Source organism: Gastrolobium bilobum, unplaced genomic scaffold, assembly GCF_033153095.1.
Source record: "Gastrolobium bilobum isolate Gb01-03AN ecotype WA unplaced genomic scaffold, APGP_CSIRO_Gbil_v1 utg53787, whole genome shotgun sequence".
NCBI classification, from domain to species: domain Eukaryota; kingdom Viridiplantae; phylum Streptophyta; class Magnoliopsida; order Fabales; family Fabaceae; genus Gastrolobium; species Gastrolobium bilobum.
In genome coordinates, this window is record NW_026895466.1 from 135,397 (window position 1) to 148,099 (window position 12,703).

The 12,703-nt window shown below is 34.6% G+C and overlaps 2 protein-coding genes across 2 annotated transcripts; both read left to right on the plus strand.

The window, feature by feature from the left end:
* Window positions 1-274: 274 nt before the first annotated feature.
* Window positions 275-8,167, plus strand: LOC133313297 (choline transporter protein 1-like). The gene is made up of 10 exons (XM_061514651.1): window positions 275-584; window positions 1,159-1,517; window positions 1,776-1,921; window positions 3,050-3,233; window positions 4,486-4,559; window positions 4,659-4,772; window positions 5,334-5,690; window positions 6,137-6,397; window positions 6,864-7,091; window positions 7,846-8,167. The coding sequence occupies exons 1-10, from the start codon at window positions 400-402 to the stop codon at window positions 8,038-8,040; spliced, it is 2,103 nt and encodes a 700-aa protein (XP_061370635.1). The 5' UTR covers window positions 275-399; the 3' UTR covers window positions 8,041-8,167.
* Window positions 8,168-9,645: 1,478 nt separating this feature from the next.
* LOC133313325 (uncharacterized) lies at window positions 9,646-11,762 on the plus strand. The gene is made up of 3 exons (XM_061514694.1): window positions 9,646-9,756; window positions 11,078-11,186; window positions 11,346-11,762. The coding sequence occupies exons 1-3, from the start codon at window positions 9,670-9,672 to the stop codon at window positions 11,450-11,452; spliced, it is 303 nt and encodes a 100-aa protein (XP_061370678.1). The 5' UTR covers window positions 9,646-9,669; the 3' UTR covers window positions 11,453-11,762.
* Window positions 11,763-12,703: the final 941 nt, after the last annotated feature.

Sequence of the window (12,703 nt, forward strand, 5' to 3'; positions counted from 1 at the left end):
ATATTATCTTTTGTAACATATTTTTGCAGTTTTGTTTTGTTTTTTGATTATTGTCTGAGACACATTTTTGTACTTCAAGCCGAGCAAGAGCAAGCTCCGACCGAATCAGATGTCTTCAAGAAGCCACAAAACATGGATCCACTTTAAAAAAAAAAAAAAAAAAAACTTTAGAAAATCTTTGTCTTAAGATGTAATGAAGTTTTATTTATTATATAATCCAAATCTAAAACATGCTTTTTCGCACAGGCTTTCACACTCCCCCAGCTACCTCGTAGTTCACTCTTCTTTGCCCTTTCTTCTTCCTCTCTCTCTCTCTGCACCTCTTTTGCTACACTCACCTTTCTTTTGAGAGTTAAATTGAAGCAGAGCTTGTTACTTGATATAGATACTAACTTAAAAATGAGGGGTCCTTTAGGTGCAGTAATAGGAAGCTATACATCAAGTGATGGTGTTACCCAAATGGGCGGAATCATAAGGCATAATAGGAAATGCAGAGACATCACTGTTCTTGTTATCTTTATAGCGTTTTGGATAGCAATGATTGTGAACTCCAGCTTTGGTTTCAACCAAGGAAACCCACTAAGGTAAATTATTTCTAAAGTTTCCCACTTTATCTAATTTTAGCATTGTATTAAGCTGCTAATGGAGTTTCTGCTATTGGCAAGTTGTGGTTTTGAATGTAAATTTTAACACATGGGGTACTGTTTTTCAATGGGGTTCTCTTGTAACGCTAATTCTTAAGGAAAGTTTGGTAATGGATGCATTTTTATTCGTAAGGGTCCATGATTTTCTACTTTCCTTTTCTTTTGTTCTTAGTCTTTGTTTAATTTACTCAATTAAGAATTTAATTTTGTTTGTCTAAGTAAATGGGTGTTCTATATACCTTAGCATGCTTCAGATTGCATGAAAGTGTGATTTAAGACAAGATGTATGTCAAATCATTCAATTCTGTTATTAGCAAATGTATGCTTACCGGGTCTATCAACTTTTACAATACTTCTTCAACTGGGGATCAATCTTGTTGTTTGTTTGGCTGCTGAAGAACTTTAAGCAGGAAGTGTGACTTGAATGTGTTGTGGCATGAAGCCCTTGAATGTTTTACTCCTTTTTGTTGTTATCATTGTGTAATTTGTGATCACTGGCATTATGGCTTACCAGGCTTACTTATGGGCTGGACTACAAAGGGAATGTGTGTGGGGACAAGAATGCAGACCCTGGCCTTCATGAATTGGAGCTCAGATATTGGCAAAATCCTAATCAGGTTTATCAGAGTGGATTGAAGGATGGCCAATTCAAGCTGGCCGATGCCCGCAGTATATGCTTGTCTGAATGCCCTATACCTTCTGACGATTCTCTTAACTGGGTGTGTGATTATCCTGAAGGAGATATCCGTCTTTCGATGAAAGATTGGATTGGTAGGAACTATGATTATTTTGAGTTCCTTACGCCAGAAATGAGAAACTCCTCTCTTCAACTTCAGGGCCCATGTTATCCTGTCATATTTCCCAGTGTAAATGGTGAGCACTGAGCAAGCTATTCCATTTTGATGCATTCATAAATTCATATTTTGTTGTATGTTTGCTAATGGTTGTTAGGATACATTGCTTTGGTTTTTAACATTGGTTGCGAGGTATCCTTCTTGTACAAAAGGCATTTGTTTTAAGCTTTCTTTCTTAATATTTTTGGGGGAGTGGGTAGCATTGGTAGAGAACTGTCAATCTCCTATATATTCTGTGTTTTTATAATACCTGATTTTAAAGCATATTTTTGTCCAGTTTACTGGAGTTGCCAATTTATTGCTCGAGCATCAAATACGTCTTTGAAGCATTGGCAGCAGATGGGTGGAGTTAACATCAATGAAGACATTGTTATTGATAAGTCCATTCACAAGTCTATTAATTCTCGGTCAACTGTCTTAAAGGTTAAAAGTTTTCAACTTCCTACTTTTCTTATTGGCATTATGATTGTGATTTTGTGGAGGGAAAGCATAAGTACTCAACATTAACATTTTATATTGGGATTTGGGTGTATATTGTATTATTGGCATGTTATTGTTAACAAAAGAGATAAGCAGTTGAAGGAAGTAAGGAAATCTTGGTAGAGAACTTATGCCTATTTTCTGTATACTATTTCAGATGACAATTGATTTGTGTTAGTTGAATGACTTGAATATCATTTCCCTTTGTCCATTTTGGACCTGAACAGTTTGGAGTCCCTTGCCCATTGTAAACTTTTAAATTTGAAAAAAGTAAAGAACCATGTTTTACTTCTGTTAGGTATGGAACATGACCATTTTGCCATAATACAATAATTTTGATGTTTTTATCGGAGGCTGATAGCCCAATCAACAATTCACGCAGATAATCAAGAACTGCTAAAAGAAATTTTATTGTTTTTGAAAGGTTTACAGCATGTCTGTTTCAACTTATTTTGGTGAAATAATTGTCTTTTTCTTTTTCTTTTTTCTCAAATGCTCCCTGAGGAAACTGCAAAAAAAAAGTGATTATTTTTCCAAAATAAGCTAATCAAAACATGCACTGGAGGTATATTTGGTAGCAGCGTTGTTTGAAAAAATATTTGTTTTTTTTTTCAAAGCTCCCTTATGAAGCTGCCAACAAAAAGCTTTCTTAACCTTAAAATAAGCTAATCCAAACACGCTGACTTCTCCATTTTTTTTGTCTTCTGAAGCTTTGTATATAATCAGATGCTATCAGAACCATATAGCCTATAGGGTTTAACATTCAACTGGCTAATACTTAAGGGAGTTCTAGGTAGGAGTGAAAATGCAAGGAATAGTAGTAAAGGAGTAAAGATTATGGATGCTCGAGGAGATGCATTGTGTCTTGAATCTTGATACCATATCTATTTCCTCCATTCCTTCTAATACCATATCTTTTTCCACAATTACTTCTATCTTTCTCAAATGTTATGCACCTATTAAGTGCTGCCATACTAAACTTTCCATAACAGTGTTTTGTATGTCCTGCCATTCGGCGTCATGTGTATTATATGCTGTAGAATTTCAATGTGCCATGATTTGTATTTGCAGAGATACATGGCTGACATAGGAAAGGCATGGCCTGTGCTTCTTGTTTGTGGAGGGATTTTACCTCTTTTTCTGTCTGTGGTTTGGCTGATAATGATTCGGCATTTTGTTGCTGCAATGCCTTGGATAACGGTGGTGCTCTTTAATGTTCTAATAGTTTCACTCACAATTTTCTACTACCTAAAAGGTTAGGATCTCTGTTGGGCTATTTCTTGAACCAAATTTCTGTGCTTTTATGGGAACATCATTAGTTCATTACACAGATATTGGTATGAAATATGAATACTCCTTATTAATTAATGATTTCTTTTTCTTTTTTTACCCTTTCTACATTCTATGTATTTAATTATTTGTTCCTTTCCAACTGCATGGCCTTTCTTCCCCCTTCTTTTGAGATCACCATTTGCTTGAATGCCCCTGCATCAACTGTACTTTTAAATCCTATTTGATATATCCAATGAAGAATAGAGTCACTTCTCTGCTGGATTGTTTTACTGATAAGGACCTCAAATCTATAACCAGAAAAATAACAACAATTGATATTTTCTGAATGGAAACGAAAACTTGCATTTCTGATATGAAAGATTACAATGGTGGTAAATGAAGATAGCTAGTTACAGATCAAAATACTTCAAAGGAAAATTTACAAGAAATGGAAAGGGAAATTACAGAACACAAAAGCTACAAGACTGGAAATTACAAAGTACAAACACTGATATCCAAAACAATTCGAGAGGTTTTGGTTCTCTCCCAAGAGCCCAAGAATCCCAACTTTCCAAGATGCCTCCAATTGATTCCCCCCTTCCTATTAATAACCAGTCCCGTAAGATGGGTGTGACTCTAACCACCTGATTCCCTTCTAACCAATTGCTGCTGACTCAGCAATGGTAACTGCAAGCTGTAATACACCCTTCCAAATGTATTATGTGGCACATCCGTATCAGTTACACACACGCAAAACTATTTTTCAATACTTAATAGAGATCTCTTTTGTTGTACAACTTAAAATAAAACAAGAAAGAGATTCACAGGCCAGACGCAAGCTAGACTTGGTCTTGACATGTTTTTGGTAAAATATATAACATTCAGTATAAAAGCAGGGACTATTTAAGAAAGCAACAATTTAATTGGATGCATATCTTATAATTTATCGGAAGGTGTAATGTTGAAAATGCTGGATGATATGGTTTGAGTTTAATTCTTGGAGATTGTATTCTGACAGAAGGGGTATTGATTTAGATATTATCCTGTTCTTTCTATGCAGTTTGGGCTTTGAAAAAAAAAACGTTTATACTTAGTTGGTGGTTCTAGTTGAAACCTATTATTATATTACTGCGTTGAATTATTTAGCCAAATAATATTTTAGTTTCTTTTTCTAGATGTTGGACAAATATCAATCAAAAAATATTGCTTAGTTGATTTTTCTTCCTAATTTTCAGCTGGATGGATTGGAAATGATGCTATTTCTCCCATCATTGGTGAGCATGATCCTTACATTAGTGTGTTTGGGAGGGTAAGTAACATCCTAATTGAGTCCTCCTCCTCCTCCTCTCTCTCTCTCTCTCTCTCATGATTTTTGCATGTACATCTAACGAAAAGATTTTGCTTTCAGGAGTTGACTCATATACGTGTTGTCACTGTACTTATGACCTTTATCATGGTTGTTGCCATTCTTACTTCAATTGCTATTGTTCGGCGCATCCTTATGGCAACATCTGTCCTGAAGGCAAGCATCACCTTATGATATGCAATTATTAAACTATCATTAAATTGCTCATTTTTGTTCATTGAATTGATATATGATATTTATTTTTTGACCTTAACTTTTCAAGTGCTTCTACACCATAAGTAATGTATTACTGGCTAATGAGGACTATGCTATTGGCGATGGCAGTATCCACAGTTTAATCCAACTATGTTCATAGAGACTTGATCGGTGTTCCTCTTGTTTTAACTAGACATTGAAGGATGCTTAACCTTTTATCTTCCTCTCTGACGACTGTATTTTTCATAAACCATAACACTTTCTTTGTTGATATATGATATATGTCTGGCTTGTGGAACATTTTGTTTTTCATTTTTGTGGCCCTTACCCCCTTGTGATGTGTTGAGTCTACACATCCAGTTGTAACAATGTTAAACAACTTTTTAACTAAATTGTTACACTTAACTTTCCCATGAACACATCAATGTTAGAACCACTAGTAACTGTAAAATGATAATGCAGCATTCTTTCCATTACTCAATTCAATCAATTCATCTGATTTAATGCAAATTTTGTTCACAGGTTGCTGCAAAAGTGATAGGAGAAGTTCGAGCACTCATTATTTTTCCACTCATACCATATGGTATCCTTGCAGTTTTTTACATGTTCTGGATTTCAGCTGCTCTCCATTTGTTCAGCTCTGGCCAGATTGTTCAGAATGACTGCAACTCTAACTGCTGCACGTATGATCTTTTGGCAAAACGGGTGAACTGTGATCATTGTTGTGGATACAGTATTCATTACACACCACATATTGGAGTTTCCATCCTTTTCCACCTTTTTGGGGGTTATTGGGCTACACAATTTTTCATAGCATGCTCCTCAACAGTGATCGCCGGGTCTGTTGCCTCTTATTACTGGGCCCGTGGTGAAACATCTGTAAGTTACAATGCCTTGTCCAAAATGAATATTGCAATTCAGAGGATTCAGTAATGCTGTGAGGATTTTTTTGCAGTCAACATAACTCAAATTTTATCAGATTGAACAACATGTAGTCCCAGCCTAAGCAGCACCATAGTTTGCTATTTGGCTCAGAAATGGTTCTGAATCAGTACAAGACATAGCATCATAAATTATTGAAAAATGGCTGAAGGATTGGGTTTAACTAGATTATTAAACTACTTGTGTCAAGGACTCAAGCCGAATTTGTAGCTTCTTAATATTGAAAAACAAATTCAGGTCAAACTTGCAAACTGCTAGAACTAGTGCTTGTTTGTTTGGCTGATTTGAATTTGATCGTCTATTAATTGAACATTTTGGTTTTGATACTTACAATATTCTCTGTTCTCCATGTTATTAAATATAATTCATGTTTCTCAATGCAGCCAGAAATTCCATTTCTTTCAGTCTTTTCCTCCATGAAGAGACTTATGCGTTACAGTCTTGGGTCTGTGGCTCTTGGCTCTCTGATTGTGTCATTTGTGGAATCAATTCGCTTTCTGCTTGAATCTATTCGTCGCAAACTAAAAGTGTCTAGTCATGAGCCTGACAGCTGGATTGGCAAGGCTGCATATCAATCTTCTCAATGTTTTCTCAGGTGTATTGAGTGGACCATCAAATCAGTAAACCGAAATGCTTACATCATGGTAAAAAAAATTTATCTACAGGATCTATCATTAAGCAGGTTTTTATGCATGCATCTTGTGCATAAACACGTGTTTATTATTGTGGTGCAATAATTCTTTTAACAAATAGGGATATAGTTTAGGACCCCAATAGAAGTAAGAGCCCATTCTTGTGTACTTGTGAGTTGTGACATTGTGATTGGCATGTTTGGGAGAGACTGAATCCCATTTCCCTTTCTTGGATGTGTTTTATTAAGGTATACTTCAATATAGCCATAGAGACCAAAACATGTTCCAGAGGTTACATGGAGAGAATGTGAGTTTAGTTCTACACAAAAGAATAAAAGAATGATGATAAATAGAGTTGAGGCTACAACAATGCATCTTGCTTTGGACTATTTCTTGGAGAAGTCTTAAGTTAGACTTTGTTATTTATTTTTTGACTTTTCTGATTTTAACTCCTCAATTATCTTCTTGACTCATGCAGATTGCGATAACGGGAAAAAGTTTCTTTAGTGCTTCTTCTATTGCAACAGAATTGATCATGAGTAACATTCTAAAGATTGGACGTCTTAATGTGATTGGAGATGTCATTTTGTTCCTTGGAAAACTATGTGTCAGCCTCTCAAGTGCTGTGTTTGCATTCCTCATGTTGGACACACATAAGTACGGATCTGGCCATAACAAGACCTCATCTCCACTCTTTCCTGTTGTGGTATGTTTTCCGTAATCTAATTGAGATATTAAATAGCAAAATCAATTACCATTTTGTAAAGAACCAATTCAACCCAAAAGCTTTTATATATCTCAACACGCCCCCTCATACGAAAGCCTACTGGACTTGAAGGGTGGACAATGCACAGGCCCACCTACCTGTGCGAACAAAGAAATTCCACTTGAAAGAAAGTGGGGGGCGGTGAGGATCGAACCCGGGACACGAGGCTCTGATACCATGTAAAGAACCAATTCAACCCAAAAGTTTAAGCTCTTAGGTGAGGCTACGATAATGGTTTTATATATCTCAACACATTTAATAACATCAATATCAACAACACTTTTATCTCAAATTAGTAGGGGTCAGTGGTAGATGAACTCAAATGAAAAGTTAAAAAAGATTGAGAAAATTACCATTTAACAAAAGCAAACCAAAAATCAAAAAATCACTCTCCGTTAAACCCGACTAACGAGTGTGGAGTAGAGGTAATCCTTGTACGCAGCCTTATTCTTGCATAATTGCAAAGAGGCTATTTATTGGATTTGAACCCATGACCTTTTTAGTCATAAAAGAACAGCTTTACCACTGCTCTGATTATTTAACAAAAGCAAACAAGTAATAAAAATAAAAATGGTAATTCAGTAGTTTGGTTATCCGATTATTTACTCTTAATATAGTTAGACTCTACTAATTCACCATTAAATGTGAATTTTAGACAATTTTAGAACCTTATTTTGTATTTTGTGTGATGCAGGTTTGCTGGGCTCTTGGATATATTGTTGCAACTCTTTTCTTTGCAGTTGTGGAGATGTCAATTGATACCATTGTTCTCTCATTCTGTCAGGACTCTGAAGAGCATCAAGGGTCTGCCCAATATGCTCCTCCACTTCTCATTGAAACTCTTAGTGACCAAAATGAGATGCAGAGACTTACACAAGGACCCCAATGAAACATGTCATGCATAATTTTGCTGATGATGACAAGAGCTAGATTTTTGTTAAGGTGTTTATTTTTGCCAGCGTAGTTCTGTTCTTACATACCTTGTAAATATGTTTATATAACAGCGCTGGACAAAGGTGGGGCTCGTGTAGTTGCCTTTGGACAATTGGGTTATGTAGGATTATCATGCCATAGGCACAAACAGAAGATATTCATTATCCGTTTCCTTTAAAATTATAATCTTTCTAAAAATTGCATCTCTTTTAATGAATTAAAGCTTTTTTTTTTTTGGTACAACCTGGAGAGTATCTCCATTCAACTTCTTCCGGTCATCTTGTTCTCAGAGTACGGCCCGAAGGCTAGCTTCTCATTGGAACAGAGGGTACATTGAGTTTCGCTATCGGAAGAAAGATGAGACTAATCTGCCTCCGAGGACAGAAGCACGTCCTCTGACCCCCAAAGATTTTTCAAGAATTTGCGACATTAGTAAAGCTTTTAAGTTGAGAGTTATTGGTTGTTCATTCTTTTCTTCTATTGCAAAATCCCAAATTTTATTTTCATTCAAACGAACCAAAATTCATATAAAATGCAGTTATTAGTACGATACCATACAAGATATGTATAATATAATGCCATGCGCGATATGATTTACACGCTTAGTTATATGTATCAAGAAAGGAAAGAATTTTTTACAATAAAGAAAAATAAAAAAAGCTGAAAGCTCCAGGAGGTTTTCTAAAATATACACTTGCTTTTTAGAAAAAAAGCTATAATTTATTCTATCAAACGATGTATTTTTAGCTTGAGTTTTAAAAAAACTCTTAAGTTTTATATTCTCTAGTTTTTATATTCAATATGTATGTTGAATATCAAAGATTTGTGAGTAATTCATGTGTCTTCAACTACACAACGGAGATTCTGTTATATAACTGAAAGAAGAAGATACACTTGCTTTTAACTTTATATTTTAAGTTCTTATTTTTAACTTTAATTGAAAATAACTTTTAGGTTAAGAAAATGGTTATAATGCTTCTATAGTGAATGCAGATAAGTTATCTACATTCACTTCTAAAACGACACCGTTTTGAGTTAAAAGATTAAAAATTATAATGTTAAATATTATTATAACCTATAAATAAATTATAATTATAAAAGCACCTTAATTTTTTTTTTCTTAAAACAACATCGTTTTGGCTCAATACAGAAAAAATGGACCCGGAAAATATATGCCAAACAAGCTCTAAATGTCCCTTATTTTCTTTATTTCAATATTTTGTTAAAAAAAAATGTAAAACCTGAAGTGCAGAGCTTTAAAACGGGTCGACTGGTTAAGGTTATAGTTTTATTCTGGAGGTCGAGTTAGCCCAACTTTACAAAAAATAAATGATCATTCCAATTTCAACACCCAAAAGAAAATAATAATAATAATAATAATAATAATAATTCTCGGAACAACTCAATTCGCGTTACACAACTTCTTTGGGCCGGGTTGAGGTAATATTTATGGGCCTAAGTATTTATATACAAAAATGGGCTAGCTGATTTGGGTGGAAACCCCAAATGGGTCGTCCGAAATAACTCAGTGGACAACCTTACACCTGTAACGTTAACATGAGACCATGTGTTGCGCCACCAGTAGATGCTAGGGGGAGACAGTGCTCAACTCTGCTTATGTTTCTGTCGTGGCGGTGATCAAAGGTTCGGTATAGAAAGCCAAAGCTCCGAGGTACTCTCTCTTCTCCCCTTTTCTCATTTCATTGATTGTCGGGGAGGGTTTCTAATGATTCAGAGTGATATGGGTCTTGTACATTCTGTCATTTTAATTGGTTTTAAATAAAGGGGTTAGTTTTGAATTTGGCTATTTCTACTTTGTTGGAGTTGTTGTTCTTGATCATTGGGGGTTCAATCTATGGGGTCTGTCTAATTTGGTAGCCAAATTGCATAACATTTTTCTCGTCTTATCTTTCTACTTGGTTGAAATTTTAAAATTTAGATGTTAGATTACTGTCTACTTATTTTTATTCCTAAACTTTTTCCGCTTTATTGTGAAGATTTTATTTGGTAATCATGCGACTATGTTAATTCGTATAGGGTTCTTATAGGGTTTCAACTTTGTAACAGCTAGAGCAACTTACACCAACAGTTTGTAACTAAGTGTACATTAATGAATATAATCTATAATTAGGTGGGAATTGGTAACTAATCCTTCACCGTTAATGTATTCGGTTTGGCTGATGTGTCAGCCACTACGTTTTTGGTAGCTATGGTGGTAAGATAGATCCCCGTGCATGCTTGAGCATGTATTCCTTACATGTCCAGCTTGGAATGCAGATTATGGAATGGAGAACCATCAAGCGGTTTTGTATGGATGTTGCTGATTGTGCCTTGGAAGAGATAGGGCATTAAATGGATGAGGCCCGCAATGACTTTCTCACATACAGTGTAGCAGTCCAAATCCAATTCTGTGTGTTTTGTAAGCTCATGGAAAGTAGGGTTTGCTCCAATGTGCATTATATAGTCTGGTAGGGAGGTTTGCGTTGAGGAAACGTGCGGGACTTGAACGATATAAGTGAGACACTGAATGTCAATTGGTAGTTGCTACTAGTGCCCTATGTTCTGCCTTTGATGACTAAGACAGTGTTTTTTTGTTTCTTGGATTGCCAAGAAATTAGGGATGGGCCAAGAAAGATGCAAAATCCAGTGATGGATTTGCAGGAGACCTAGCCACCAGCCTAATGGATGGAACTGTTAGCTTTGGTGGTAACTGATATTTACTGATAAAAAAAATGGAATATAGCTCCTTACAAAAGGGGAAACCCCTCTTGGTTACACTGAAAACAGAAAATAAAGATAGCCTAGGCCTTAGTACTAGGATACTTTGATTTTTTAAATTGAAAAAAGGAAAAAATTATGATTAAAACACTCTTAAACATTGTATTGTTTTGCTTGTGTTGAATGGATGGGATACTTTTGACTGTTCAACAAATTATGCTAGTTTCTCTTTGGCTAAGTTTGTTGTATATAAACTTTGACATCTTTCCCTTCAGTTCGAAGCAAAGTTTCTGCCCTTTACTCATTCCATGGGAACAAGAGGAGTGATTGGGGACAAGTGGTCCATGAGAATTCTTTGGGCTTGCGCTATTGGAAGTGCTATCGGTAAACATTCTTGACTTTTTTCTGATGGAATCTTCATTCCCCAGATCTTGTTATCAAACTACCTTGGAATTTTTGTGTGCAATGTGTCTCCTTTTTTCATAAATTTTTTTGTTCAATTATAATCTTTTTTTATTAGTATTTATGACTTTACTTGTCTAGGCCTGTATATGGTTGCTGTACAAAGACAAGCACAAAACAGGGATAAGATGCTGGCTGAAGGCTTGAAAGCAATGGAGTCAGGGGAAAGCTATGAGGAAGATGTTTGAAGTTTGAACCATGTCACACAAAAAAGTCTGTTAGTATCATATAGCATATGCAGAGTTTCAGAGTCTTCTAAAAGAGGTTTCTCCTTATGTTAAAGGTCCCTTGCATTCATGTTTTGTCCATTTGCTATAAAATTTGTTAAGGTTTGAGCATTTTCCAGCGGGAAAATACTCAAGTAGATTTTCATTTGGAATGTGTTATGGAAAAGGATTGAAATAAGCTTTCATTGAAATGGAAAAACAAAAAGCATGACCACATTTTTAACATTTTAGTAAATAAACTTGTTTAGATCCTTTTGAAAGATACCTTTTTAATTGTAGGTCTTCTTTCATGATTCTGTTATGCCTACTGAAAATAGTTTTCCTTCTTGTTGCTAGCATGATGAGAAGCGTGTGCCGCCAGATTCATATAGGGTCTTAAATCAGTTTGGAGCTATAATCGTTTGGTGTAATCCATGAATAATCAAATTGGAATGTTTATTTTGCTCAAAGCTACGGATCATTAAGTGTAAAAACATTTAAAAAAAATAAAATAAATAATTACGAAACATATATGGATTAAAATAATGGTTTTCATTTTCCAAGTAAAAGGTGACTAAAATGATTATTTGGGTGAAAATATCGTTAAATTAAAATGCAACTGGTTTGTGTAACTAAAGCATCGGTTACCCAAATCTATCACCTAAACTAAACACGAGCACCTGTATGCCTTCAAGCAAAATTCTCGAGTAAAGGAATACATATTTTGGAAAAGCTCAAAACCCTCATGTGGTATTGTTTTAAATCACTTATACTTTTATTTTTTTTTAATCACTTAATTTCCTGTGATATTTTCTATCCATATCCTTCCTTAACATTTTTAGAGAATTAATTAAATATACTTATTTTACCCTTCATAAAAGAAGAAAATAAAGTAATAAAAAAGGAAAATAAGGCCAAATATTATGAAAGCTTATAACGCTTAATAAAAGACTAAAATAAAAAATACCAAAAAAATATCAAATGTGTTGTGTCTAAATAAAAAAAATAAAAGTATAAGAACACAAGAATAAAAGAAAAAACACGATCAAATATATTAAAAACCACAACAGTGGCAAAAACACTAATAGTAACAAAAAAAAGTAAAAATAGTCTGAAAGAAAAAAAAATATTGAAGAAAAAAAAATATTGAAGAAAAAAAATAGAAAAAAAAATTAAGATAAAAAATAAGACATCACAGTTATGAATTTCTAATATATTTGCTTTTATTTTTTT